The sequence below is a fragment of the Podarcis cretensis genome, assembly GCF_951804945.1.
Source record: "Podarcis cretensis genome assembly, chromosome: 8".
Lineage (NCBI taxonomy): Eukaryota > Metazoa > Chordata > Lepidosauria > Squamata > Lacertidae > Podarcis > Podarcis cretensis.
In genome coordinates this window covers 7,688,362-7,716,243 of record NC_137177.1, presented here as the reverse complement: position 1 = coordinate 7,716,243, position 27,882 = coordinate 7,688,362, and the positions used below count along the sequence as shown (strand labels likewise).

General features: G+C 48.9%; 1 protein-coding gene across 1 annotated transcript in view; it reads right to left on the bottom strand.

Moving 5' to 3' along the window:
- The window catches only part of SYMPK (symplekin scaffold protein), a 30,618-nt gene extending 17,859 nt beyond the window's left edge, over positions 1 to 12,759 (bottom strand). Inside the window, exons 1-14 of the mRNA XM_079985287.1 lie at positions 12,736 to 12,759; positions 9,563 to 9,725; positions 9,394 to 9,459; positions 8,063 to 8,116; positions 7,774 to 7,847; positions 7,348 to 7,474; positions 6,960 to 7,209; positions 5,126 to 5,296; positions 3,439 to 3,678; positions 3,146 to 3,300; positions 2,681 to 2,831; positions 1,333 to 1,543; positions 441 to 591; positions 117 to 352 (exon numbers count right to left, since the gene is read on the bottom strand). Coding sequence (XP_079841413.1) covers positions 117 to 352; positions 441 to 591; positions 1,333 to 1,543; positions 2,681 to 2,831; positions 3,146 to 3,300; positions 3,439 to 3,678; positions 5,126 to 5,296; positions 6,960 to 7,209; positions 7,348 to 7,474; positions 7,774 to 7,847; positions 8,063 to 8,116; positions 9,394 to 9,459; positions 9,563 to 9,676 — 2,000 coding nt within the window. The 5' untranslated portion in view covers positions 9,677 to 9,725; positions 12,736 to 12,759. The remainder of the gene's footprint in view (positions 1 to 116; positions 353 to 440; positions 592 to 1,332; positions 1,544 to 2,680; positions 2,832 to 3,145; positions 3,301 to 3,438; positions 3,679 to 5,125; positions 5,297 to 6,959; positions 7,210 to 7,347; positions 7,475 to 7,773; positions 7,848 to 8,062; positions 8,117 to 9,393; positions 9,460 to 9,562; positions 9,726 to 12,735) is intronic.
- Between the last annotated feature and the right edge of the window lie 15,123 nt (positions 12,760 to 27,882).

The following is a 27,882-nucleotide window of genomic DNA, read 5'->3' as shown; positions in this document are numbered from 1 at the left end:
TCTCAAGATGCCTGGCAGTCACAGGGCTAAAGGGGAGATCAAATAATCAAAGGGGAGGTTTTGTGTCCCTAAACCTCACCCTGCCACACACCTCAACAAGGCCCCCAGGTACCCACCCATCTTTTTGGTCCGGCTTCTCCTGCAGACCGGAGAGCAGGCCGATGAGACACTCGTCGTAGTTGTCGAGCGAGCCAGAGGGGTACTGGCTCAGGTAGGCATTGTATTCCTGGTACAACCAGGCGAAGGCGAGGTCCAGGCGGTTGCGGATGTCGTCCAGGATGAAGGTCAGGACTTCGCTCTTGAGAGGGACCTCGAACTGGGTCACCAGAGAAGAGAGGATCTTCACCCGGGCCTGCGAAAGAAGGAAGTTGGCGAAGGTGAGGCAGAGATGCTGGACCCAACCAGGGTCCCACCATGACAAGGCTGCAGGAGACACTTACGTGGGCAGCCCCGCTGCAGGCCACGGCCTTCTCGGAGCACAGGATCCGCTTCACAGCCGCCAGCTTCAGCTTGTCCATCTGCACGTCCGTGAGAGGCTTGATCACGTCGCTCAGGCGGAAAATCTTCTTGCGGCCGGTGGCACCGGCCAACCTGGGAAGAAGCAGGCGGGAGAAAGGAAAACAACATCAGCCTCTGAAGGGCAGGCAGAGAAAAAGTTCAAGCGAAGAGGGTGCTTTATCCAGCCAATGCCCCATGTCTTCTTTGCAAGGATTTGGGGAAAACCTTTGCCATTATGCAGGGGAATTGGAAACAGAGTAAGGACACAAGTTCACGAAAGTTGGGGATCTTCCAGCAGCTGGAAACAGAAGCTGAGCGGCCACTCGGGAGGGGATTTGCAAAAAAGGAGACTGCTCCCGCGAGAGCTGGTTGCTCAAAGCACATGCCTTCTTGTGTACAACCAGCCCAGGAGAGCAGCAGGGAGACCACAGTGGCCACCAGCTGGAGAGAATACGTTAGTTTTTTGTGTAGCTCCATCCACATACAGGGTGCTTTTAAATAGAGACAAAGCGAGAGGCCAGTTCCCGGTCCCTAGAGGGCTTACAATCTAGATAGACGAGAAAGGATATGACAGCTGAGGTGAATGGGAAGAAATCATCCCAACTTTTTCTGACAGGTCTCCCATTTTCGTTGATTTCTCTATAACTAGATAGTCTTGTAAATTTAGGACCACGCTGCAACCTTGATAAACTCCTTTTATGTTATGTGTTTGGCCCTTTCCCAAACGGTGTTTATCATTTGTCTCATGACCTGCCTGTTAATTGTTCTTTAACTGAAACCTCTCTCTCTCTCCCTCTCAACCTCAAAGGACAAAGAGGTGTTGCTGGCTCTCACCTGGGCTGAGTGGAAGGGATGATCGGTTCTGGGCGCCGCTTGGTCTGCGGCACCCCAGACTCAGTAGAGGGGACAGAGCCCTGGGCTCCCAACACAGAAATGGCCTGGCCTGTACTGAGAGCAGAGAAGCGCCGCTTGATCAGCACGCTTTCCGGTTTGAGCATTTTCTCTTCTTTCAGCGACTCCTTGACCTGCTTGGTTTGCTCCACACCTGCAGGAGAAAGGGAGAGGGAATTAATCATCTGGCAAAACTTCATCCTCTGCCCCTAACTTGTGACTTTTTAAACTTCTCTTCTGTCTTACAGGTAGAGAGAGACCGCTCCCAGACCTCTTAAATAAATAAATAGCAAGAACTGAAATAGAGTGCTGCAAATGTGTATAGCTGATACCTCAGTATGTGGCTCAGTTTTACTGTTTGGGCTTGGTAACCATGTATGACCATTAGCCTCAATAACAAGCATTCTGAGGATCTGAATCAGGGATCAGGAACCTCAGTCCCAGGGTCAAAAGCAGCCCTCTTCGTCTATCCCACAGAACTCTTTTGAAGCCATGCCTTCGCCCCAGGCCCCAGCTCTCCTTGGCCTGCACCAAGCCCTCCCAGAGTGCTTTTGCCTAGCTGGAATGTGTCCTTGCACTGTGACAATTGCCTCTTGTTTGCAGGATGTCTGAAAACTCTGGCGTTTGTGTGGATGGAGTGAAGCCTGCTATAGAAGACTCACACCCATTATTCTGCCCACTTTGGGTGCCCATGAGGGAAAGGAAAACTCCCTCACCCCTAAATTAAATCCATTCAGCTGTATCTATGGTAAAAGGTAAAGGGACCCCTGACAATTAAGTCCAGTTGCGAACAACTCTGGGGTTGCAGTGCTCATCTCGCTTTACTGGCCGAGGGAGCTGGCATCTGTCCACAGACAGCTTTCCGGGTCATGTGGCCAGCATGACTAAGCCGCTTCTGGCGAATCAGAGCAGCGCATGGAAACGCCGTTTACCTTCCCGCCAGAGCAGTACCTATTTATCTACTTGCACTTTGACGTGCTTTCAAACTGCTAGGTTGGCAGGAGCAGGGACTGAGCAACAGAAGCTCACCCCGTTGTGGGGATTTGAACCGCTGACCTTCTGATAGGCAAGCCCTAGGCTCTGTGGTTTAGATCACAGTGCCATCCATGTCCCTTGTCTATGGAACAGTTGGCAAAATCACACCCACAAAACATCGCATCCCAGTTAGTTTTTCTTTATGGGCCCATGCAAAAACAAAGCAAAACCTTGCAAATGCAAAGAACACTGTATTGCTCAAACTCCCAGAGATTGGGGCAATCTGTGCTAGCAGTTCATAGCAACTAGGGCATACCTGGCCCTAGCCCAGCTGCTGTCATCTGAGTGGCCATGAGGCGGGCAAGGTGCTTGATCTGGACCTCAGTGCCAGCAGATTCCACGGGGGTATAGGTGGCTTGGAAGGAAGCAGGCATGTTTTCAGGCAGGTACACCATGCTGATGAGCACCTGGGGAGCAGAAAAATGGTGAGAGGGCCTGGCGTGCCAGAGCCAAGCAGGAAAACACTTCTATTCCTAAGAAAAAGCCAATCTTGCCCTACACCTCCACTCATCCAGCTTTCACAAGGATGAGGCATGCCAGGCTAACTTTACGCAAAGGGACACGTGCCTCTCCGGCTTTTCCAGAAAGATCACCCTTTGGTCAAGCTAAAGTTGTGTCTCCTGCCACCCCGTTGGCTTTCTAGACCCCTTGGCAAAAGGTTCTCCGCTCCCGGCACTCAAGGGAGGAGCAGCCAAGAGCCCCTTTCGCCAGCTAAACCTACCAGGTTGGCCACGTTATCTGGCGTCAGAAGGGGCTGTAGAAACTCAGCGGTGATGTCCGTGTCCGACTGTGTGCTGACTTGGATGGAGGGCTTGGGGACTGGAGCTGCCACCTGCTCCAGGTCTTTATCCTCGTCATCCTCCCCAAGATTTGGCTCTGCAGCAGAAAAAGAGAAAGTGTTTGTGTGTTTTATGTGGTGGGGCAGCTACTGCACGGTTGGTGGATCATCACAGCATTTGGAGAAGAGCCTGTCCCTCCCCACGGACCGCTCCTGCCCCTCCTTTGCCCGCTCACCCATCTTCATCTTCTTCATGGCAGGGTCACTATCATCCCGCGGGCGCTTGCGGAGCTCCTTCAGGTTAGGCATGTTGCGGGTGATCTCGGCTTGCTGCGTGCCCAGGTCCATCAGCAGGGTGGTGATCTGGGCCTGGAACTCCACGGATGCCGGGTGCTTGAGGACGCTCAACAGGTGCAGCTTGAGGTTCTTCCGCACGCTGCTCACCTGGGACTTGGCCAGCGTTGGGGGGAGGTTGGCTGTCGGCAGGAGGGCAGAGGAAATGAGTCAAGCAAGCGACAACGTTAGAGAGGAACCCAGCTCCCGGGCCCAAGGAGGAACATCCTGTGGAACACCCTCCCATCAGATGTGAAGGAAATAAGCAGCTATCCTATCTTCAAAAGACATCTGAAGGCAGCCCTGTTCAGGGAAGTTTTTAATATTTAATGCTGTATTGTTTTTAACACTTGATTGGGAGCCGCCCAGAGTTGCTGGGGAAACTCAGCCAGATGGGCGGGGTATAAATAATAAATTTATTATTAATAATTGTTAATAATAATAATAATAATAATAATAATAATAATAATAATAATAATAATATCGAGTGCAAATATGAAATATGCAGCCTCCCTCTGTTCCCACTTCTACAGCACCTCACCACTGGGCCCACTTAATTTAGCTGATTAAGCCTATACAGCGCTACCTTGGGTTAAGAACTTAATTCGTTCCGGAGGTCCATTCTTAACCTGAAACTGTTCTTAACCTGAAGCACCACTTTAGCTAATGGGGCCTCCTGCCGCCGCTGCTGCACAATTTCTGTTCCCATCCTGAAGCAAGGTTCTTAAACCGAGGTAATATTTCTGGGTTATCGGAGTCTGTAACCTGAAGTGTATGTAACCTGAGGTTCCACTGTATGTCCATACAGCTCAGGACCTCAATACCTTAAGGATCACCTGTTGTGCTTCTGGACAGCCAAAGGTTTACACTCCAGGAAGCGTTCTGATTCACTGGGTGCACTGCCCACATGACCCGGGCATTTTCCTTTGATCTGTGCTCTGTGGGGGCTGAGCTCTCTCTGGAGAGCAGTCTGTCTGAGAATGTGAGCAAGGTAGTTTCGTTTTTGTTAGAGACGGAAAGCTGCAAGCATGCAGCTAGATTCTGTAGGTTTTTCTTTTCTGTTTTGAATGCTTCTAAATAAAGAGTGTTAGAACAGAAGCACTGGTGTCGAGCTGAGTTATTGAAGACACCACGTTGACACAGACAAGCCATTTTACGCTGCGTGTGCTATTATCCGGCAACTGAGAAGCGTGGCAGTGCGTGAGTGGAAGCGTGTGGGCGCCACTGGAGTTTGTCGGAGTGGCAATAAATCAAATTTATTGCAGGGCCGTTGCAGCAGATTCACGTGGGTCAAAGGATTTACGACCCACAAACTTTAACATCACTTCTCCCCATATGAACTGACCCAGACCCAGCACTTGTCACCTGAGGCCCTTCTCTGTGTACCGCACCCCAGAGAGGTTCGGAGGGTCCCTGTTTGTGGAATGTTCTCCCCAGGGGCACACCTGGCGCCATCACTACAAGTCTTTAGGGAACACCTCAAGGTGATTGGATTTTTTTAAAAGACTAGGGCAGCCCCAATAATGAAGACCAGATCGATCTTAATAGGCATACTCGGGGTCCCAGATACTGTGAGCTTGGCAGGCTTACCGTGCAGTGTCTCGTAAGCCTGGATCACCTCCGACATGAACATGGGCCGCTGGCGGGCGATGGAGGCCAAGGAGCCCAGCGCGGCGGTCAGGTTGATGCTAGAGATAGCTGGGTGGACCATGAACTTCAACAGCTGGTCCAGCGCTGTCTTCCCTTCTTCCCACAGAACGTCTGAGAGGGAGAGGCAAAAAGCAGCTGTGAGGAAAGGCTGGTAGAGATCTCAACGCATTCTGCAGCCGCCGCCACCTTTGCTAGCACCTTGCCATGTTGCACCTGCAGCAGGTGATCCAGGCGAGACAGGAGGGGGCTTGGAGCAGACATTTGTGATCAATGTTTGTGATCAGGCAATGTTTGGTCCCTTCCCAGGATGACCAAGACACCTGATACCCCTTCCTGGGCTCTGCACTTATCCATCCTTATCGTTAGTCCAGACCAGGACTGTTTCCCCAGGAGCCCTGCCGCCTCCCTTGGCTTCACCTGCTTACTGTATTATTATTTTTTAATTAAAGATTTTCTTGACTTACCAAAGTGTGTGCAATGTCTCTCTCTCCTATTATTATTATTATTCCATGTAACATTTTTACAAATCAGTTTCATTTGTTGAGACATTAGGAAGAAAAGGGGGAAAGAGGTGGGGGGTGGGAAAGATGGGTGGGGTCGGGTGGCGATGTTTCTATTATACTTAATATACCGTATTTTTCGCACCATAGGGCGCACCGGACGATAGGGCACACCTAGTTTTGGGAGGCGGAAAACGAGAAAAAATTATTCTGAACCCCAGAAGCCAGAACAGCAAGAGGGATCTGGCTTCTGTGATACCGTGTGGCTGTTCTGGCTTCTGGGGTAACCGCGCCAAGCCTCTTCAGGGCAGCGGGATGAAGGCTCCCCCTGCCCAAAGAGGCTGCGCAGGGCTAAAGCAGAAGCCAGGACAGACGCGTCGCTGAAGGAGCACTGCGCCTTCTCTCTCTCTGCCCAGCGCCCCTCCTTCAGAGGAGAGGTGCTGCGCAGAGAGGGAGAAGGGGCATCGCCCTTCAGCGAACCTGGAGAAGGAACAGAAGGAGACCCTTCTGCCGCCCTAAGCCTCCCGCCGGGCGCAAGGCTTGCAGACACTCGCCCAAGTACGGGGAGCCATACGGAGGGCTCCCTGTGCTTTGGGCAACAGGCTGCTGCCCCAAGCCTCGCGCGCCTGGCGGGACTTCCTGCCGGGCGCGCAAGGCTTGCAGACACTTGCCCGAAGCACGGGGAGCCATACGGAGGGCTCCCTGTGCTTCGGGCAACAGGCTGCCGCCCCAAGCCTCGTGCGCTCGGCGGGACCTCCCGCCGGGCGCGCAAGGCTTGTGGACACTCGCTGGGGCTGCAGGCTGCTGCCCGCAAGCCTCAGGAACTTCCGCCGGGCTTGCAAGGCTTGCGGATAGCTTCCTGAAGCCTGGAGAGCGAGAGGGGTCGGTGCGCACCGATGCCTCTCGCTCTCCAGGCTTCAGCGAAAGCCTGCATTCGCACCATAGGACGCACACACACTTCCCCTTCATTTTCGGAGGGGAAAAAGTGCGTCCTATGGAGCGAAAAATACGGTACGTGGGGTTTGGTGTCAGCATCACTTGTGCAGGTTGTCTGCTATTCACTTGTGTTCCTTTGGCGGTGAGAGGTTGGGGTTGGCCTAGGGTGTGGCTGTTCACTTGTGGTTGGCTGTGGTGGTTTATGTTTTCATGTGTGAGTGCAGTGGGTGGGTGTTTTGGATCAGGTTAGCCATACTGATTTGTATGCTGTTGGAGGATTTTTCTCGTTGTCTTGTTGGGCTGTCTGTGTGATAAAGGGGAGCCTTATACCCGCTTACTGTATTTGATGTAGGGGTGGTCCTCTGGGACACGGTCGAGGCTGATGTCATTCTCGTGGCGCTTGGGCACCTCCGACTCCGGCATCCGGGGCGAGAGGGTGATGATCAGCGCCTCCACGAACTTGATGGCGTGGGTGCGTATGCCGTCGTTGTCCGAGTCCAGCAGCTGGATGATTTCACTGGCCATGGCGGACACCATCTCCCAGCAGGCCTCCTGCATGTCATTGATCACTCTGGATTTCACCATCCACTGTTGGCAGGGAGCATTATAGGCAGGCTCAGGTTTGAGAGAGAGAGGCAGAAAACAAAAGGCAGGGACCAGGCAGGCAAAGGGGCCCCAAAGAGGAAGCTCAGCTGCCCCCAAGTCCACCCTGGGGGAGCAACTCACCTGCAGCGCCACCTTATACAACTGAGTCATGGCGAGAATGGCCTTCTTCACCACATTGACGTTCTCATCCCTCAACAGCATGTTGAGGTTGGCAATAAGCTTGAGCAGCAGCTCGGTGTCCCGTTTGCTGGAGGCGAGAGGCAGCGGTTTGGGAGAAAAAGGAAGCAATGAACGAAATGGGACCATGCAGGGGTCTATTAGTCCCCAGTGGTACAAACCCTCTCTCTCTCTAGATATATATGCTGTCCATCTGACTGGGTTGGCCCCAGCCACTCTGGGCAGCTCCCAACAAAAAATAGGAGAAACACAATACAACATCACACACTAAAAACTTCTCTGGGATGGGCAGTATACACACCCCAAAGATCCACAGAAACAGGTAAGGGGAGGCCAATTGCTAGGATGGCATAACAACATCTGACTTACCAGGCTTCCTCTATGAACCCGATGACAAACTTCCGAACCTCAACAGATTTGTCTGCCTGGAAAGCAATGATCTCCTGCGGTGCAAGGATAAGGAGAAGGTCAGAGGCGGCCACCTCTCTCTCAAGCCTGCCACCAACAGGCAGAAAAGCCCCATCCACTTTTGAGCTGGGCCAGGCCAGAACAGAACACACAAGGAACAGAACCAAGCAAGACCAGCAGTGGCTGTTCCAAGTCCATGGAGGGCAGAGATGGTGGAGGGAAGGTTGTTTATAGCACAAGCAATACTCACATCCAGGAAATTATCCAACAGTGTGGGATCTTTGTTTATAATCAGTTCCTGGACCTGAGAAACAAAAAGAATAGCTAATGTAGGCAAGTAGAGAAGATAAACCAGGAGAACATTTATGGTGTATCATCAGGCGATCAGATGACTCCCTACTTGCCTGTCACTAAATCAGGCATAGGCAAACTCGGCCCTCCAGATGTTTTGAGACTACAATTCCCATCATCCCTGACCACTGGTCCTGTTAGCTAGGGATGATGGAAGTTGTAGTCCCAAAACATCTGGAGGGCAGAGTTTGCCTATGCCTGCACTAAATCTTACCAGCCAGACCCACACAACTCCTCTTCCCAACAGTCATCTTGGAAGAGAGGTGGGGAACGTTACATGATACAGAGCACCTAACTAGGCAGAGGAAGATTAACTCATCAGATCCTGAATTCAGAAACACTTCCCTCCCACTCCCAGCACAAACCCTGTTCCAAAGTGTTCAGAATGCAACTGCACATAAAACACATATACTTGAGGATAACATTCGTTTAAGGCTGCCTTGGACACAACATCGCCATTTTTACAAGATGGCAAATTTAATGGAATTTAATGTCAGATGTAGTGGTACGTGGGTGGCGCTGTGGGTTAAACCACAGAGCCTAGGACTTGCTGATCAGAAGGTTGGCGGTTCGAATCCCATTGCTCGGTCCCTGCTGCTGCCAACCTAGCAGTTCGAAAGCACATCAAAGTGCAAGTAGATAAATAGGTACCGCTCCGGCGGGAAGGTAAACGGCGTTTCTGTGCGCTGCTCTGGTTCACCAGAAGCGGCTTAGTCATGCTGGCCACATGACCCGGAAGCTGTACGCCGGCTCCCTCGGCCAGTAAAGCGAGATGAGCGCCGCAACCCCAGAGTTGTCCGCGACTGGACCTAATGGTCAGGGGTCCCTTTACCTTTACCTTTAATGTCGTTTGTGGGGCTCCTGATCTTAAGAGATTTCAAGGGAGGAGGAGCTGACTCACTTGGCTACAACTGTAGAAGGACATGACTGGATCACACAGAAATTTCTCTCTTTCGTCCCACCACCCCCAGCCCCCACTGGACAGGATATGGACTATTTTCCGAGAATCATTACTGCCAGTCATTCCCAGACTAAGGTTAGGCCATGCAGGTCCTGGAACTGGGAAGTATATTTCAATACCCTTTCTAGTTTGTTAGCCTCACGTGAACCTACAGGTCTTAAGACAGCCCAGGTACACATGGCCCTGTTAGAAACAAGACCGTTTAACCAGAAAGCATTCCCGGTTTACACCTAAGATCTTATCAATGCAAGGGCAGCGATGCCACTCACCTGTTTGAGGATTGTGATTTTAGAATCATTGCTGATTAAGGCGGCTTGATTTAGCAAATCCACCACCTGTTTTTTGAAAAGGAAGGGAAAGAAGGCTTTTCAGAAAATGTTCTCTGAAAGTGATTATCACAACCTATCCACATTTAGACCCAGAGCCTGGGAATCTTACCCTCTCCGAGGTAGTCATGGTGTCTATGCCTGACGTCTCCTCCCCGGCAAAGAACTGGGAGGCGATGCTCATGCGGGACAGGCCAGAGTCGCCCATGTTGCTTACGCCAGCCATTGCTGCCCACGCTCTTCAGTGGGCAAAATCCAGCCAGTCAGGGTGAGATCTAGAAAGGAAGCATGCAGGGAAACATTAGGAACCTCAGGATGGAGAGCAAAATGTGGTCCTCTCTAGCCGGCCCTCAAGATTCTCCAGAGGCTGTTTGTTCTATTCATTTTTGATAATCTATCTGGAGCCAAATACCATCTGTGGTGGATCTTCATGCAGTACGAACAGTAACAAATGTTGGAGATGCAATAGGATGAAGGGTACCCTATACCTTTTTGGGATATGATTCATGAAGAGATTAAAAAATTGATAAAGGTTTCACATAGCAAAAGGGCAGATGCATACTTACTAGGAATCTTGAGTAAAGATATCCCTAAAGACAAAATCAATATATTTTTATACGCAACAACAGCAGCGAGAATATTGATAGCCAGCCATTGGAAAGGAAATAATATTCCAACAAAAAGAGACTATGTGAGTACCTGGAGTTAGCTAAATTGACGGACTTAATAAGGCAAACCCCCAAAACTATGGTACAGAAACAGTGGGATTGTTTAAATGAATATTTACATAAACAGGGCTCAAATACGAAAATTTGGTTGTGTTTATTTTAACCTTGTGAAGAATATAAAGAATACAAAGATTTAATGGATTAGAAAAGAACTTAAGGGAAGGAAGTGAAGAACAGAGGTAAAGGCGAACTAGATAGTAAAAGACATGTGGTGAAGGCGGTGGAAGTCTTTTAAAAGATTTTAACTAAGATTTTTATTCCGTAATGTGTGTAAGTATAAATTTGGTATTATGGTTTATGGAAAGAACTTTTCTTTTTTTGTCTTTTCTTTTTTCTTTATCCTTTTCTATAGTCCTCGTTTGGGAAATATGTAAATAACCATGTTTATGTGGACGTGTTTGGAATTTGTTTTGATATTCTTGTATTATTCAATAAAATTTAATTAAAAAAAAAAAGATTCTCCAGAGGCCATTCCCTCTCCCCAGCCCTGCTTTGCATCCTCAAGTGGTTTCGCCTGGCTGGAATGTGTCATTGAACAAGGCTTCCTGTTTTCCTACTGTACAAAGGTACACCAAGAAAAAATTTCCCTCCTATTCTTGTCCAGTTTCTGAAAATACTTACCGCAAACCATCTCCATACACCCCCAAAGACCTTGGATCTAATGAACCCAAAGACCACCTTGGATCTGTGTGCGAGAGGCTTTACTCAATATGCTGGAAATGGCAATGGAGTCGCCCCCCCTCCCCCTGTGTTGCTTTCAACATGTAGTTTTAACATGGGAGGCTAAGCTCCCAGCCAGGAAATCGGTGGAACAGATCACTTTGGCTGGGGAAAGCAAGGGTCATCCAGCCAGGCCCCACTCTTTGAAAACAGGGCTAAATGGACCATTGGCTATATGGAATTGGCTGAAATGACCGGCAGAATCCGAGACCAGGGAGAAGAGTCGGTGGAAGAAGATTGGAAGAAATTTAAAATCTATCTACAGAAACACTGTAAAATTATTGAATGTTAATGACGTTGGAATAAAATGAAGTGGTTCTAGTAATAAGGTAAAATAAGAATATGCAAGAAGGGATGGATATCAGATGAAAATTTGAAGTTAGAATATGTGAAGACAAATAACTAAGGGTAAAATATGAGGTTATGAATTTGCTGAATAATTTTTTAAATGGAATACAAAAAAGGGAGGTGTGAGGAAGTCATGAAAATAAGTAAATGAATGTAAGACATTATAAGAGGAATTTTTATTTTTTATTTTTATGTTAAATTTTTGGTTTTTGTATTTTTGTGTTTTTCTTTTTTGTGTGTTATTATTTTGTAACTCTTTTCTGTTAAAAATTTAATAAATATTATTAAAATAAAAAATAAAAAATGGACCATTGGCTTGAACCAGCCAGGGGCTCCTCTTGCCAGGTCCACCTTGCCGTTCTGCCCCCAAACCAGCAGTTCCACCCTTGCCATAGCAGAAAGCGGTGGGCTCTCTCCTTTGTTGGGGTTATTTTACACAAGAGGTTGAGTGGTCACCCTTCCTGCAGTATAATAATAATAATAATGATAATTTTATTATTTGCACCGCACCAATCTGACTGGGTCGCCCCAGTCACTCTGGGCGGCTTCCAGCGTACAGTGGTACCTCAGGTTAAGTACTTAATTCGTTCCGGAGGTCCGTTCTTAACCTGAAACTGTTCTTAACCTGAAGCACCACTTTAGCTAATGGGGCCTCCTGCTGCCGCCGGAGCACGATTTCTGTTCTTATCCTGAAGCAAAGTTCTTAACCTGAAGCACTATTTCTGGGTTAGCGGAGTCTGTAACCTGCGCTGCTGACGCGCCGCCGGAGCACGATTTCTGTTCTCATCCTGAAGCAATGTTCTTAACCTGAAGCACTATTTTTGGGTTAGCGGAATCTGTAACCTGTGCTGCTGACGCGCCGCCGGAGCACGATTTCTGTTCTCATCCTGAAGCAAAGTTCTTAACCTGAAGCACTATTTCTGGGTTAGCGGAGTCTGTAACCTGAAGCGTATGTAACCCGCTGTATATAAAAACATACTGCCGCAGGGGGTTGGGCTAGATGACCCCTGGGGGTCCCTCCCAACCCCATCAGCTCCCCCAGCTCCGCCCCGACTCAGGGGCTTCCAGGGCAGCCAGGCTTCAAACCTCGCTCCCCCCTCAGCCCGGCCTACCTCGCAGGGCTGCTGCGAGGATAAAACGGGGAGGGGGATAATAATAATAATAATAATATTTTTTTATTTATACCCCGCCCTCCCCAGCCAAGGCCGGGCTCAGAGCGGCTTACAAGCAATAATAAAAACAAGATGAATGATTACAAACTTAAAAACAAAAATAAAATACAACATTAAAATAACCGGAGAAAACGGTGGCGGATAAATATAACAGTGTGACGGAAGGAAATTCATAAAAACTACTAAGTCCCCATCTTTGCGGGGGGGGGGCTTCCGTACTCCAACGGCCCTTTCCGTTGCCATGACAACCCCTAGGCCCCAAAGCCTGCCTCTCCGTTTCAAACCGTATCGGCCTCCTCTTATCGACAGAGCCGCACCGAGCGAAGGGAAGCAAAGGCTTTCTTTTTCTTTTTTTTTAGCCGGCCCTCTTCGAAGCCTCCATGTTCGCGGAAGCAAATTTCTCGAGAGATAAAGATGTGTTTAATAATTATTAACTAGTGCGCCTGCGCGTGGAGCAAAGCCTCTTGGGTAGCTTAGTCGGCTTCCTCCAAAAAGGCTCTCTCTGCTCGGCCCCACCCCGCCCCTTTTAAATCGGAGAACGCGGACGCGAACCGTGCTGCATTCTGGGTATGTGGCTCCCGGGGGAGGGCACAACCCGCTTCCAACCTATCAAAGAAGAGGCCTGCTTGCAGGGGTTTATGGGTAATGTAGTTTTCTCTCGCTCAAAGGGCGGAATTGTGAGACTCTAGAGGTCCGCGAGGAATTCTGGGAAATAGAGTCCAATAGGCCCCTCCCATCCAATGGAAGTTCCTAAAATGTGGATGCGATCACCCGCATTTCTTCAATCTACACTTGATAATTAGGATTAGAATTGAATATACTGGGTCTTACATTCTGAGAAAAGCTGCCTGTCTGCTTCATATTCATAGGTGTAGAAGAGGCCTCACAGCCACATGGCATTTTGCTTCCTTCGAAACAGGCTTTGTCTTTTTGTAACCAGCCCCTTTTTATTTAAAGTGTCTTAACCTTCTCAGTAAGGGACGCAGGTGGCGCTGTGGGTTAAAGCCTCAGCGCCTAGGACTTGCCGATCGAAAGGTCGGCGGTTCGAATCCCTGCGGCGGGGTGCGCTCCCGCTGCTCGGTCCCAGCGCCTGCCAACCTAGCAGTTCGAAAGCACCTCCGGGTGCAAGTAGATAAATAGGGACCGCTTACCAGCGGGAAGGTAAACGGCGTTTCTGTGTGCGACTCTGGCTCGCCAGAGCAGCGATGTCACGCTGGCCACGTGACCCGGAGGTGTCTCCGGACAGCGCTGGCCCCTGGCCTCTTGAGTGAGATGGGCGCACAACCCCAGAGTCTGTCAAGACTGGCCCGTACGGGCAGGGGTACCTTTACCTTTACCTTTAACCTTCTCAGTCAGAATTCATCATGCGAAAGGCTGGGATGGATGAATCCCAAGCCGGAATTAAGATCGCCGGAAGAAATATCAAGAACCTCAGATATGCAGATGACACAACCTTGATGGCAGAAAGTGAGGAGGAATTAAAGAACCTTTTAATGAGGGTGAAAGAGGAGAGCGCAAAATATGGTCTGAAACTCAACATCAAAAAAACGAAAATCATGGCTACTGGTCCCATCACCTCCTGGCAAATAGAAGGGGAAGAAAGGGAGGCACTGAGAGATTTTACTTTCTTGGGCTCCATGATCACTGCAGATGGTGACAGCAGTGACGAAATTAAAAGACGCCTGCTTCTTGGGAGAAAAGCAATGACAAACCTAGACAGCATCTTAAAAAGCAGAGACATCACCTTGCCAACAAAGGTCCGTATAGTTAAAGCTCTGGTTTTCCCAGTAGTGATGTATGGAAGTGAGAGCTGGACCATAAAGAAGGCTGATCACCAAAGAATTGATGCTTTTGAATTATGGTGCTGGAGGAGACTCTTGAGAGTCCCATGGACTGCAAGAAGATCAAACCTCTCCATTCTGAAGGAAATCAGCCCTGAGTGCTCACTGGAAGGACAGATCGGGAAGCTGAGGCTCCAAGACTTTGGCCACCTCATGAGAAGAGAAGACTCCCTGGAAAAGACCCTGATGTTGGGAAAGATGGAGGGCACAAGGAGAAGGGGGCGACAAGATGGTTGGACAGTGTTCTTGAAGCTACCAGCATGAGTTTGACCAAACTGCGGGAGGCAGTGGAAGACAGGAGTGCCTGGCGTGCTCTGGTCCATGGGGTTACGAAGAGTTGGACATGACTAAACAACAACAACATATGAAGAGGGAAAAGGGATGCAGGTGGCGCTGTGGTCTAAACTACAGATCCAAGGGCTTGTCGATCAGAAGGTCGACGGTTCGAATCCCTGCGATGGGGTGAGCTCCCGTTGCTCTGTCCCAGCTCCTGCCAACCTAGCAGTTCGAAAGCACACCAGTGCAATTAGATAAAAAGGTACCACTCTGGCGGGAATGTAAACGGCGTTTCCGTGCGCTGCTCTGGTTTGCCAGAAGCGGCTTAGTCATGCTGGCCGCATGACCCAGAAGCTGTCTGCGGACAAATGCTGGCTCCCTCGGCCAGTAAAGCAAGATGAGCGCCGCAACCCCAGAGTTGTTCGCAACTGGATTTAATGGTCAGGGGTCCCTTTATCTTTATATGAGGAGGGAGGGACCTTTGGCACTTCAACAGCTGTTGGGATACAAGCCCTGCCAGCCTTGACTTGTGAGCATCTGTCTGTCTCGAGGGAGAATGGAGTGTGCCTTGTGGGGGATGTGAAGTCAAACCGCAAGCCTGGGCAGTGTGTCTGGAGGTTCTGGGCTGCCCAGACGACAAAAACAAAACAAAACAACCCTCTTGGCCTCGCTGGTCCAAAGGAAAGCAGAGCAATGCGTTTGGCACCAGCTTGGCTGCAGGAGTTGCCGGAAGGAGGCGTACAAGGTGCCACCCAGTCATCTTAGGGACTCCACTCTGGATTTGTGTAGGGTCTCCCAAAGATATCTTACAAGGAGGGTTTGCTCCTCTTAGAGGGGCTCCCTTCTCACCAAATCTTTAAAAATGTAATATAAACAACGACAACTGAGAAACACTGGCCTGCGGGTGCTCCAACTGGAGAACAGCCTTTACCAAAGGTGTCGTGGGTTTTGAAGACGCTCAAACTCAGGACGAAAGGGAGAAACTTGCTAAGAGGAAGGCACGCTTGGCAAACCCTCACCGTGATCAACTCCCACCTGGAAACCTATATCCCGACTGTGGAAGGACGTGTGGATCCAGAATTGGCCTCCACAGTCACTTACGGACTCATTGTTAAAACCGTGTTTATGGAAGACAATCTTACTTGGCTACAAGTGATCACCAAAAAAGACTCCTCGGTCTTCTCTCCCCCCCCCCATATATCTCACAATGAGGTTTTGCTCCTCCTAGAGCAGGGGTCAGCAAACTTTTTCAGCAGGGGGGCCAGTCCACTGTCCCTCAGACCTTGTGGGGGTCGGACTATATTGGGGGGGGGGAATTAACGAATTCCTATGCCCCACAAATACCCTAGAGATGCATTTTAAATAAAAGCACACATTCTACTCATGGAAAAACACGCTGATTCGCAGACCATCCACGGGCCGGATTGAGAAGGCGATTGGGCGAGATCTGACCCCCAGGCCTTAGTTTGCCTACCCACTTCCAGAGGGTCTCGCTTCCCAGATGGATGAGTCCCATCTGCCCCTCGCTTCCCTCTACAGCACGTGCAGAAGCTGCCATGATTGCTGGACCCACTCTCAATCTCGACTCTCTGCAATGTGGCTCTCCTTCTAAAACGTAGTATGGAAACGCACATGCTGTTTCTCAGTCTGCGGTTTTTACTGTTTTGCATAAATTAATCTTCGATTAGTCACACAGTGTGAGGTGAGGTCAGAGCTACGAAGGATATGAAACCCATCATTTTAAAAACTGCCAATCTCATTCAGCCTTTATGCCTTCTAGGGCTTGTTGGCCCGCTTCCAATAATATCTGCAACTACAAGGCCTAGAAACATCCTCTGTGTTTTTTTAAGTGAAAGCTAAGATACTCAGGGAAGCTGAATTATGTAGCCAGTGTTGCATTCTACAGCTTTCACCCCATTTTCCATGATGTGATGAGTTCAGACCAAGAGAGGAAAAACTGGGAGAAGAAAGGGAATTTTCTTCAGAGAAGAAAATGTCTTCCACGTGGTTGAATTGGGGGTTAATCCAATCACTTAAATTCTAGGCTGCCTTCTCCCTCTGCTTCTTATTCTCAAATTTCTGAAATTTCCATTTTGTTGTGTGCCAGCGTTCAGCTGGGATTTCCCCCCTGCTGCCAGTCTTTTCCTGCCCATTTGCCCAGCCAGTCAGATGGACTTCTAACACAGATGTTTACCTGGTTTTAGCTGGTTTCCCGGGAGCTTAATTGTGTAACCGGGGTGCAACTAAGATTGGGTTACCCGCCGCTCCTTAACTAGGGATTAGGAGGAGGGGAGGTAATTAGTTAATTGTGCTCTTTTCCTGGTTTCCTTTTGTTTCCCTTCTGGATCCTTAATCCTAGAACCGGAGGCTGGATCAAGCTTTCTCCTGACAACGCCTTGGGAACCAGGGAACCGGCGGAGGTAACGGGAGCCTCTTTGGAAATATGATTCGGGGTGACAAGGACACTATGGGGAAGGGAGAAGGAAAGCACCGAAGAGAGGGGAAGAGATATAGGGTCAAAGAAGAGCAGCTATAACCCCCTGGCTCTTACAAAGGCGGCATTTTTTCATCTCCGCCAAGCTAAGCAGTTGGCTCCTTACCTCTCTTGCCCTGACCTAGCCACTGTGATCCACGCGACGGTCACCTCCAGGCTTGATTATTGTAACTCGCTCTACGTGGGGCTGCCCTTGAGACTGATCCAGAAACTCCAGCGGGTGCAGAATGCCGCAGCGAGACTCCTTACAGTGTCCTCGCTGCGGGATCACATTCACCCGGTGCTATACCAGCTGCACCGGCTCCTGGTGGAGTATAGGATCAGGTTTAAGGTGCTGGTTTTAACCTTTAAAGTCCTATACGGCCAAGGACCCTTGTACCTACGGGACCGCCTCTCCTGGTATGTCCCACAGAGGAACTTACGGTCTGCAAATAAAAACATCTTGGAGGTCCCAGGCCACAGAGAGGTTAGGCTGGCCTCAGCCAGAGCCAGGGCTTTTTCGGCTGTGGCCCCGATCTGGTGGAACGCTCTGTCACAAGAGACTAGGGCCCAGGATTTGACATCTTTCCGCAGGGCCTGCAAGACAGAGCTGTTCCACCAGGCCTTTGGTCAGGGCACAGCCTGACCCCGCTCCTTTGGCAATCTGCACAGAATTTTGCTTAATGGTTGCCATCAATTTGATTTTAATTAATTTTTATAATGAAATGTTTTTAGAATGTATTTCAATTCATTGATGGTGATTTTATGTAAACTGTGTTGTTTTTACTGTTGTTAGCCGCTCTGAGCCTGGCTTCGGCTGGGGTGGACGGGATATAAATAAATTATTATTATTATTATTATTATTATTATTACTACCTGCTTCTGTTTGGTAAGGAAACATCCGTAAAATAAACCAGGTGGAAACGGGGTGCTCTTTGCAACTTCTGCAAGTGGTTTGAATAGGGCTGTAGCTAGGTAGTAGAGCAGCTGTTTTGTCCCGGGTTCAATCCCCGGCGTCCCCTGGTAGGACTCGGAGAGAGCTCTGTCAGAAACCCTGAATAGCTGTGGCCAATCAGTGTAGACAGTACTGGACTAGATGGACCAATAGGTCTGACTTAGGAGAAGGCCCGTTTCTGTGCGCATAGGAGAGTGTGTGCCCACATGGAGATTCCAAGGCGTGGTTGCTCTCTGGTGGTGCCACTGCGCACAAGCGGATCTTGCTTCTGTTATGACATCCAGACCATAGCTGTCAAGCGTCCCTTATTTGGCGGGACAGTCCCTTATCCCAGCGCTGTGTCCCACTGCTGTCCCTTATTGATGATGTCCCTTAAATTTCCCGGGTTTCAAAGGAAGCAGCTCCCCTCCCTCCCTCCCTCCCTCCCTGCCGGCCAGGGAGGAGGGAGGCTCCAACTGTGTTGCTTGGCTGCGTTGCTCACCCAATAAGGAGTCTAAGAACGACTGGGGGGTGGAGGAGTTTGCATGCCTTGTGCTGATCAAATCGGCCGTGTTGCCTGGGGACTCGCCTTTGCTCAGCGCTTCCCAGCGGAGAGGTGACGGTGGTTTTCCTTGCTGCATCCCCTTTGCCGGGTTGCTGCGCTGTGGGAACCACCACTTGAGGTTTCGTTTGGCTGCTGGTTGACTAAAATCCCTTATTTTGGCTGCTGATCCCTTATTTTCAAGGCTGCTGGTCCCTTATTTTCAAATCTGTAAGTTGACAGCTATGATCCAGACTGGGGCTGGAATCGTAACCCTACTCACCTGGAAGGAAGCCCCTCTGAACTCGATAGGACTTGCTCAGAAGTGAGTGGAATGGGCCATGTTCGCGCCATGCATTTAAAGCACTTTGCCCCAAAGAATTCTGGTAGCTCTGGTTTCCGAAGGGTGCTGAGAGTTGCTGGGAGACACCCCCCCCCCTCGTTCCCCTCCCAGAGTTACAATCCCCCCAATTCCCCGTGAAGAGGGCTTGATTGTTAAACCACTCTGCGAATTGGGAGGAGAATTGGGGCCTCCTGCCAACTCTCAGCAGGACGCGGGTGGTGCTGTGGGTTAAACCACAGAGCCTAGGGCTTGCTCTTCAGAAGGTTGGTGGTTCGAATCCCTGCGATGGGGTGAGCTCCCGTTGCTCGGTCCCTGCTCCTGCCAACCCAGCAATTCGAAAGCACACCAGTGCAAGTAGATAAATAGGTACTGTTGTAAATAAAAATATGCCCTTTTCCCTTATGGGGTATCCAAGAGCCCATATAGAGTCCTTACATAGGTTCCCTATTGGTAGGAGAAAATAACAGAGGTCAACCAGAGACTATTGAGAAGCAAAGCAGCTAGTAAGCCTGATCTTTATTGATCTGTTGCAACAGGGTGCTCCCCTCACTCGCAGGAAAAGAGGACGACCCACAAAAATGCTGTGCAAGGGCTTATAAAGACTTTTGAAATTCCCATCCTCTAGATCAAGACCACCCCCAGAAACATTATGCATACATCACAGAAGGGGTGTAACCTAAGACCACCCCTCAGATACATCCCAGAAAAGGCGGTCTAAAACAGAACATTTGCATGTTGTTTTTCTCCTGTTGTTGTTTATCTCCTGTCTGGCAGGTTACTTGATTGGATTTCCTGGGGAGCCTGGCCAGTCTTTTGTAGTGGTAAAATACTTATTTCCTGGGCCAGGTCACAGGCTCACACCTTATTCATATCTTAAATGTGTCCTTGAGACAGGATTTGTGAAGAAAGAGACAATGGGGAGACTTTTCCAGTTTGACCTTGCAGAGAAAACATTTGGTCAGTTTAGGAATCAAAATGGTTCCAGGTTGGTCTTCCTGTGCTGACCTATGTATGTGCGGTTATGAACATTACCATACATCTAAGACCATAAAACTCCTATCACAGTACCGCTCCGGCGGGAAGGTAAACGGCGTTTCCATGCGCTGCTCTGGTTCGCCAGAAGCGGCTTAGTCATGCTGGCCACATGACCCGGAAGCTGTATGCCGGCTCCCTCGGCTAATAAAGTGAGATGAGCGCCGCAACCCCAGAGTCGGCCACGACTGGACCTAATGGTCAGGGGTCCCTTTACCTTTACCTTACCAACTCTCAGCACCCTCCACAAACTACAGCTCCCAGAATTCTTTGCGGCGAAACCACAGGTGGCGCTGTGGGTTAAACCCCAGAGCCTAGGACCTGCCGATCGGAAGGTCGGCAGTTCGAATCCCCGCGACGGGGTGAGCTCCTGTTGCTTGGTCCCAGCTCCTGCCAACCTAGCAGTTTGAAAGCACGTCAAAGTGCAAGTAGATAAATAGGTACCACTCCGGCGGAAAGGTAAACGGCGTTTCCGTGCGCTGCTCTGGTTCGCCAGAAGCGGCTTAGTCATGCTGGCCACATGACCCGGAAGCTGTATGCCGGCTCCCTCAGCCAGTAAAGCGAGATGAGCGCTGCAACCCCCGAGTCGTTCGTGGACCCTTTACCTTTTTTTACCTTTTTTTTTACCTTTACCTTTACCCTTTACCTTTTTTTACCAACTCTCAGACCCTCCACGAACTACAGCTCCTAGAATTCTTTGCGGCGAAACCACAGGTGGCGCTGTGGGTTAAACCCCAGAGCCTAGGGCTTGCTGATCGGAAGGTCAGCGGTTCAAATTCCTTCAATGGGGTGAGGTCCCATTGCTCGGTCCCTGCTCCTGCCCACCTAGCAGTTCGAAAGCACATCAACATGCAAGTAGATAAATAGGCACTGCTCTGGTGGGAAGCTAAACAGCATTTCTGTGCACTGCACTGGTTTCGCCAGAAGCGGCTTAGTCATTCTGGCCACATGACCCAGAAAACGGTCTGCAAACCTTGGCTCCCTCAGCCAGTAAAGCAAGATGAGCACCACAACCCCTGAGTCATTTGCGACTGGACTTAACTGTCAGGGGTCCTTTACCGTTTTTCCCCAACTCTCAGCAGCCTCCACGAACTACAGCTCCCAGAATTCTTTGGGGGAAAGCCGTAACATCAGATGAGCAGAGCTTGGATGGCCATCTGTCATGGATGCTTTAGCTGAGATTCCGGCATTGATTGATTGATTGATTCCGTTAGCTGAGATTCTTGCACTGCAGTGGATTGGACTAGATGACCCTCGGGTCCCTTTCCAATTCTAAGATTCTGTGATTCATAATGCTTTAAGTGTAGGTGTGGCCATAGTTAGGGTTACTCTGTAAGATATTACAGCACGCTCCACATTGGAAACCTTCAGCTGGCCCAGAGAGGGCTGCTGTGCTGGGGTCAGACATTCGAAACTCCCACATTGTTGCTCCGGTTGCGAATTAATTACTGGACCCAGTTCAAAATATTGTCCCCTGATGGAAAGATCACGAGGCTCCAAAAATAACAGATTGGCAAATCTAATTACAGGAGACTGGCAAATCTAATTACAGGCGGTTGCTCAATTGACTAGCAAACTCAGAGGAAACTCAAAGCAAAAATTTACAGGAAAATGGGATGGTTATAGAAGATATGTTCAAAAATACAATAATAGTTTTGACTCCGTGCTAGCATTCGAGTGACAAAGCAAGTAAAAGGAGGTGGATAACAATTAAGGATTATGTTTTCAGGATGTATTGGAAAATTTATATAGAAAGGTTTATTGTTTTGTGTACATTCGATTGTAAGATAAAAGATATGTGAAGGGACTTGACAGGAAGTCAAAATTGAAGAAAAGATTTTGTAAGGTAAAAGGGGAAAATAATTACTTTCATTATTATCATTTATTTTGTGTGTGTTTTTGTATGGAATGTTTGGGAGGAAATAAGACGGTAAATAACAAATAACAAACTAAATATTGACGTACGTAATTTTTATTTCTCAATTATATTTAGTGGCAGTATGGTTGTAATGTTTTTTTGTAACATAAAGTCATTCTATAAAAAATATTCTAAAAAAAACAAAATCAAAATTTTGTCCCCTGTATATATTGGGTGCCAGTTTTATCCAAAGGATTCGCAGTCTCCATTACACCTCTCCTGCAGGCTTTGTCTCAGTGCTTTTAAAACTCCATTGAGGCATCACTGCGCAATCCATGTCAGGGGCAGCTTCATATTCCTGCAATGCAGGGGATTGGACAAGATGATGCCTGGGTGTCCCTTCTGTGATTCTTCCTCAGCCCCACAGGCCACATGAGGAAAACCTGTCTTGAACACAAGCCAGGATCTGGGCCCTAGAACCTTTCCTGGGTGCCAAGACTTGGCTGTCGGCCCCCAGAGGCAATCGAAGTGCCTATCTTGTTGCACCACAAGGAACTCATAACCCACCTACTTTCGGCAGCCATAAACACCATAACCAGACACTGGAGAGACCTGTCAGGAGTAAGCGTGGACCAATGGTAGCAAATAGTATGGGAAACAGCCTTACTAGAAAAATTATCATAGAATCATCGAGTTGGAAGAGACCACAAGGGCCATCGAGTCCAACCCCCTGCCAAGCAGGAAACACCATCAGAGCACTCCTGACATATGGTTGTCAAGACTCTCCTTAAAGACCTCCAAAGAAGGAGACTCCACCACACTCCTTGGCAGCAAATTCCACTGTCAAACAGCTCTTACTGTCAGGAAGTTCTTCCTAATGTTTAGGTGGAATCTTCTTTCTTGTAGTTTGGAACCATTGCGCCGTGTCCGCTTCTCTGGAGCAGCAGAAAACAACCTTTCTCCCTCCTCTATGTGACATCCTTTTATATATTTGAACATGGCTATCATATCACCCCTTAACCTCCTCTTCTCCAGGCTAAACATGCCCAGCTCCCTAAGCCGTTCCTCATAAGGCATCGTTTCCAGGCCTTTGACCATTTTGGTTGCCCTCCTCTGGACACGTTCCAGTTTGTCCATGTCCTTCTTGAACTGTGGTGCCCAGAACTGGACACAGTACTCCAGGTGAGGTCTGACTAGAGCAGAATATCCAATAAACTGAAACTGACATGGGGACAAATAGAAGATGCCTTCACCCCGGTATGGCTCCCCTTTATCACATACACAGCCCAACAAGATAACGACAAAAATCCACCAACAGCATACTGTGATAGGAATTTTATGGTCTTAGATATATGGCAATGTTCATAACCGCACATACATAGATCAACACAGGAAGACCAACCTGGAACCATTTTGATTCCTAAACTGACCAAATCCTTTCTCTGCAAGGTTAAACTGGAAAAGCCTCCCCATTGTCTCTTTCCTCACAAATCCTGTCTCAAGGATATGTCTGTTTGAATAAGGTGTGAGCCTGTGACCTGGCCCAGGAAATACGGTAAGTATTTTACTACTACAAAAGAATGGCCAGGCTCCCAAGGCAATCCAATCAAGTACAGTAACTTGCCAGACAGGAGATAAACTGTGACAGGAGAAAAACAACATTTAAATTTCTGTGATGTAGGTGGGATGTATCGGAGGGGTGGTCTTAGGTTACACCCCTTCTGTGATGCAGGCATAATGTTTCTGGGGGTGGTCTTGATCTACAGGATGGGAATTTCAAAAGTCTTTATAAGGCTTTGCACGCCATTTTTCTGGGTTCCTCCTCTCTCCTGCAGGTGAGGGGAGCACCCTGTTGCAACAGATCAATAAAGATCAAGCTTACTAGCTGCTTTGCTTCTCAATATTCTCTGGTTGGCCTCTGTTATTCTCTCCTACCAATAGGGAACCTATGTAAGGACTCTATATGGGCTCTTGGATACCCCATAAGGGAAAAGGGCATATTTTTATTTACAACAATACAAATCAATATGGCTAACCTGATCCAAAACACCCACCCACCCCACTCACACATGAAAACAAAGACCACCACAGCCAACCACAAATGAACAGCCACACCCTAGGCCAACCCCAACCTCTCTCACCACCAAAAGAACACAAGTGAACAGCAGAGAACCTTCACAAGTGACGCTGACACCAAACCCCACATATATTAAGTATAATAGAAACATCGCCACACCATCCCCCCCCCACCTCTTTTCCCCTTTTCTTCCTAATGTCTCAACAAATGAAACTGATCCATGTTACTTGGAGAAAAAGAGAGCGCATACTTTTGTAAACCAAGGAAATCTTTAATAAAAATACATTAAAAAAAGAAGAAATGGCTATCTTGGAGCATGTGGAGAGTGCCGTTTGCTGCACTACTGAGAGAGCACAAGAAAAGCCGACTGGATCAGGCCAGTGGCCCAATGGGCCAGCATCCTGTTCTCACAGCGGCCAACCATATGTGTTCAGGATTCGAACACAATCCTGCGGTTTCCAGCAACTGGCGTTCAGAAGCACAACTGCTTCTCCCGATAGCCTTTGAAATAAAAAATTGAAAGATAAATGTTCATAACGGCATATATAAACCACATGTCTGAAACCCCACAGAAAAGTCCTGAAACCATTTTGTCCCTCCCAAATTGACCTCAAAGGTCGAAGGTCGACCTCAAGGTCGAAGGAAAATGGAAAAGCCTCCCCATTGTCTTTTCGTTCACAAATCCTGTCTTAAGGGTATGTCTGTGTATAAATAGGGTGAGCCTGTGACCTGGCTCAGGAACTAAGTATTTGTCATTACAAAAGACTGGCCTGGTAATCCAATCAAGTGACCATTAACAGGTAACCTGCCAGACAGGAGATAAACAACACACTCAGATTTCTGTTGTAGACCGCCCTTTCTGTGATGTATGTATGATGTATCTGGGTGTGGTCTTGGACTCCAGGGTGGGCAATTTAAAATGTCTATATAAGGGTGGACACACCTTTGTTCTGGGTCCTCCTCCTTTCCTGCGTGTGAGGGGGGCACCCAGTTGCAACAGTTCAATAAAGATCAGGCTTACGAGCTGCTTTGCTTCTCAATATTCTCTGGTTGGCCTCTGTTCTTTTCTCCGACCGATGGAGAACCTACCAAGGACTCTATAAGGGTTCTTGTGTCCCCCATAAGGGAATAAGGGCAGATTTTTGTTTATTACACCTCCATGAATTTGTCCACTTCCCTTTTAAAGCCATCTGTGTTGGTGGCCATCTCCTGCAGCAGCGAGTTCCATAGGTCAACAGTGCGCGCTGTGTTGAAGAATTATTTTCTTTTTATTTAATTTTTTGTTCCTGAATCTTTCGACGGCAGCAGATCCAGCAGAAGGGCTTCAAGGTCCAGATCTCTCTCTCCCCCCCCCCCCTGCTCCTAAATGAATCACCAAAGAAAGCTGAGGGCGGAGAGGATTTGTCACTGATTGCTACAAACTTCTTTTTGACCTAGAAGATCAGGTGTCCCATTCAACGCCTACGCCTGTAACAGGAGACTTTGGCAACTGGTTCAGTGCCTTCCATCCCCGACAGATTGGGCTCCCGTCAGGTGATCTTATCCCTCCGGAGCAGGCCTCTGGATTGGTCCCAGGTAAATCCCTCGCAAATCTCCCTCTGTCTCTCTGCACCAGCCCCTGGCTCTTAAATAGAGGGGGGTCCAGGCAGCGGCAGCTCTTTCCACGCCTCGCCTCTCCCCCAGAACCCGCCGGCTGAACCCACCGAGGAAGGCGCCATCGGAGCTCCGAGACGAATGGCCAACACCAGCTTGGACAGTTCCAAGAGGCGTCCCCTCTCCCTCTTGGTCAGCAGAGAGGGGGCTGCCACCTTGGCCGCCCAGACGCAGCCTCTGTGGCATCATCCGAGCCGCTGGGACCTCCTCGTTCCGCAGAGGAACAAGCCTACCCAGCGAGTGGCAGATTTCTCCATCCGTTCCATTCTGGCCCAGGATGGCTCCGAAAGGGAAGGGGAGACACACCAGGAGCCGGCAGAAGGAGCGAGCGTCACGCCATGGGGCAGCCCCTCTCAAGGCTACACCTGGATGCATTGCGGCCACTTCAAGCCCACTTCCGTTCCAAGTAAGGCCTCAGCACCAAAAAGTTGCCTCTCTCGCCTCCCAGGGCTGCACTGGAGGAGCCAGGATAAAACATGGGTGTTGTTCTGAGCTCCTCCGGGCAAACCGTTTAGTCAATACAGTGGTACCTTGGGTTAAATACGCTTCAGGTTACAGACGTTTCCGGTTACAGACTCCGCTAACCCAGAAATAGTGCTTCAGGTTAAGAACTTTGCTTCAGGATGAGAATAGAAATCATGCTCCGGCGGCACAGCAGCAGCAGGAGGCCCCATTAGCTAAAGAGGTGCTTCAGGTTAAGATCAGTTTCAAGTTAAGAACGGACCTCCAGAACGAATTAAGTTCTTAACCCGAGGTACCACTGTATTTATCCTGATTTGCTTACGCAAATCTTACGCGGTGGTTAGACTGCGCCCTGTCTTGACTAAGCATTTATTCTGCTTGGCATGGATAACTAATATTTGTGTCCATTTACTGCATGCACGTGACGCAGGTGGCGCTGTGGGTTAAACCACGGAGCCTAGGACTTGCCGATCAGATGGTTGGGAGTTCGAATCCCCGTGACAGGGTGAGCTCCCGTTGCTCGGTCCCTGCTCCTGCCCACCTAGCAGTTCAAAAGCACGTCAAAGTGCAAGTAGATGATTAGGTACCACTCCGGCGGGAAGGTAAACGGTGTTTCCGTGCGCTGCTCTGGTTCGCCAGAAGTAGCTTAGTCCTGCTGGCCACATGACCCGGAAGCTGTACGCCGGCTCCCTCGGCCAATAAAGCGAGATGACCGCCGCAACCCCAGAGCCGTCCACGACTGGACCTAATGGTCAGAGGTCCCTTTACCTTTACTGCATGCACATAGCTGCCTGCATTATCTGTCTGCAGAGGTATTGTTAACCAAGAGGTCTAGAAACATAAGTCGGCAGATAGTTTTGCCAGGGATGGGCCAAAGGCAGGCATGGGGAACTACTGGCCTTTCAGGCATTGTTGGTGTTTAGTCGTTTAGTCATGTCCGACTCTTCGTGACCCCCTGGACCAGAGCACGCCAGGCACTCCTGTCTTCCACTGCCTCCCGCAGTTTGGTCAAACTCATGCTGGTAGCTTCGAGAACACTGTCCCGCCATCTCGTCCTCTGTCGTCCCCTTCTCCTTGTGCCCTCCATCTTTCCCAGCATCAGTGTCTTTTCCAGGGAGTCTTCTCTTCTCGTGCGGTGGCCAAAGTAGCCTCAGCTTCAGGATCTGTCCTTCCAGTGAGCACTCAGGGCTGATTTCCTTCAGAATGGAGAGGTTTGATCTTGCAGTCCATGGGACTCTCAAGAGTCTCCTCCAGCACCATAATTCACAAGCATCAATTCTTCGGCAATCAGCCTTCTTTATGGTCCACCTCTCACTTCCATACATTACTGTATGGAATTCAGGCATTGCTGAACTACAACTCCCATCTTCCCTGGCTATTGGCCATGCTTTCTCGGGCTGATGGGAGTTGTAGCTTGGCAGGGCTCAATGAGCTTCTTAATCTCAGGGACCTGGGTTCGAGTGCCGCATTGGGCGAAAGGTTGTTCCATTGCAGGGGGGTTGGGGTTCCTTCCGACTCTACAATTCTGTGAACACCAGGAGGGCCTTTAAAGGTACAGGTACATTAGAGAGTGGGATGGAGTGAAGGAATACATGAAAAAATATGGTTCCGGAATTGAAATATTAATAGAGAATGTGTAAAACGTGCAGGGGTAAGCAAGAAAATAATAAGAGAATCAATTGAATAATTATAAAAGATGGAAGAAGTAAAATATTCCAAGATGGAAGAAGTAAAATATTGAGATCACACATGGGAGTGGGGGGTATATGGGAACCTATAATATCATTTATAATATAATTTGTTACATCTTTGTTATAATTTGTTATATAAGCTAAGTGATGAATTAAAATATGTAATTTCAAATGGAAAGATTTGAGGATGTTAATCTTCAAGTTAAATTTTATAAGAACTGTGATTTGGAAAACCGTTAATAAGTGTAATTTTTAATAAGGTTATGATTTATGTTTGTTTGTG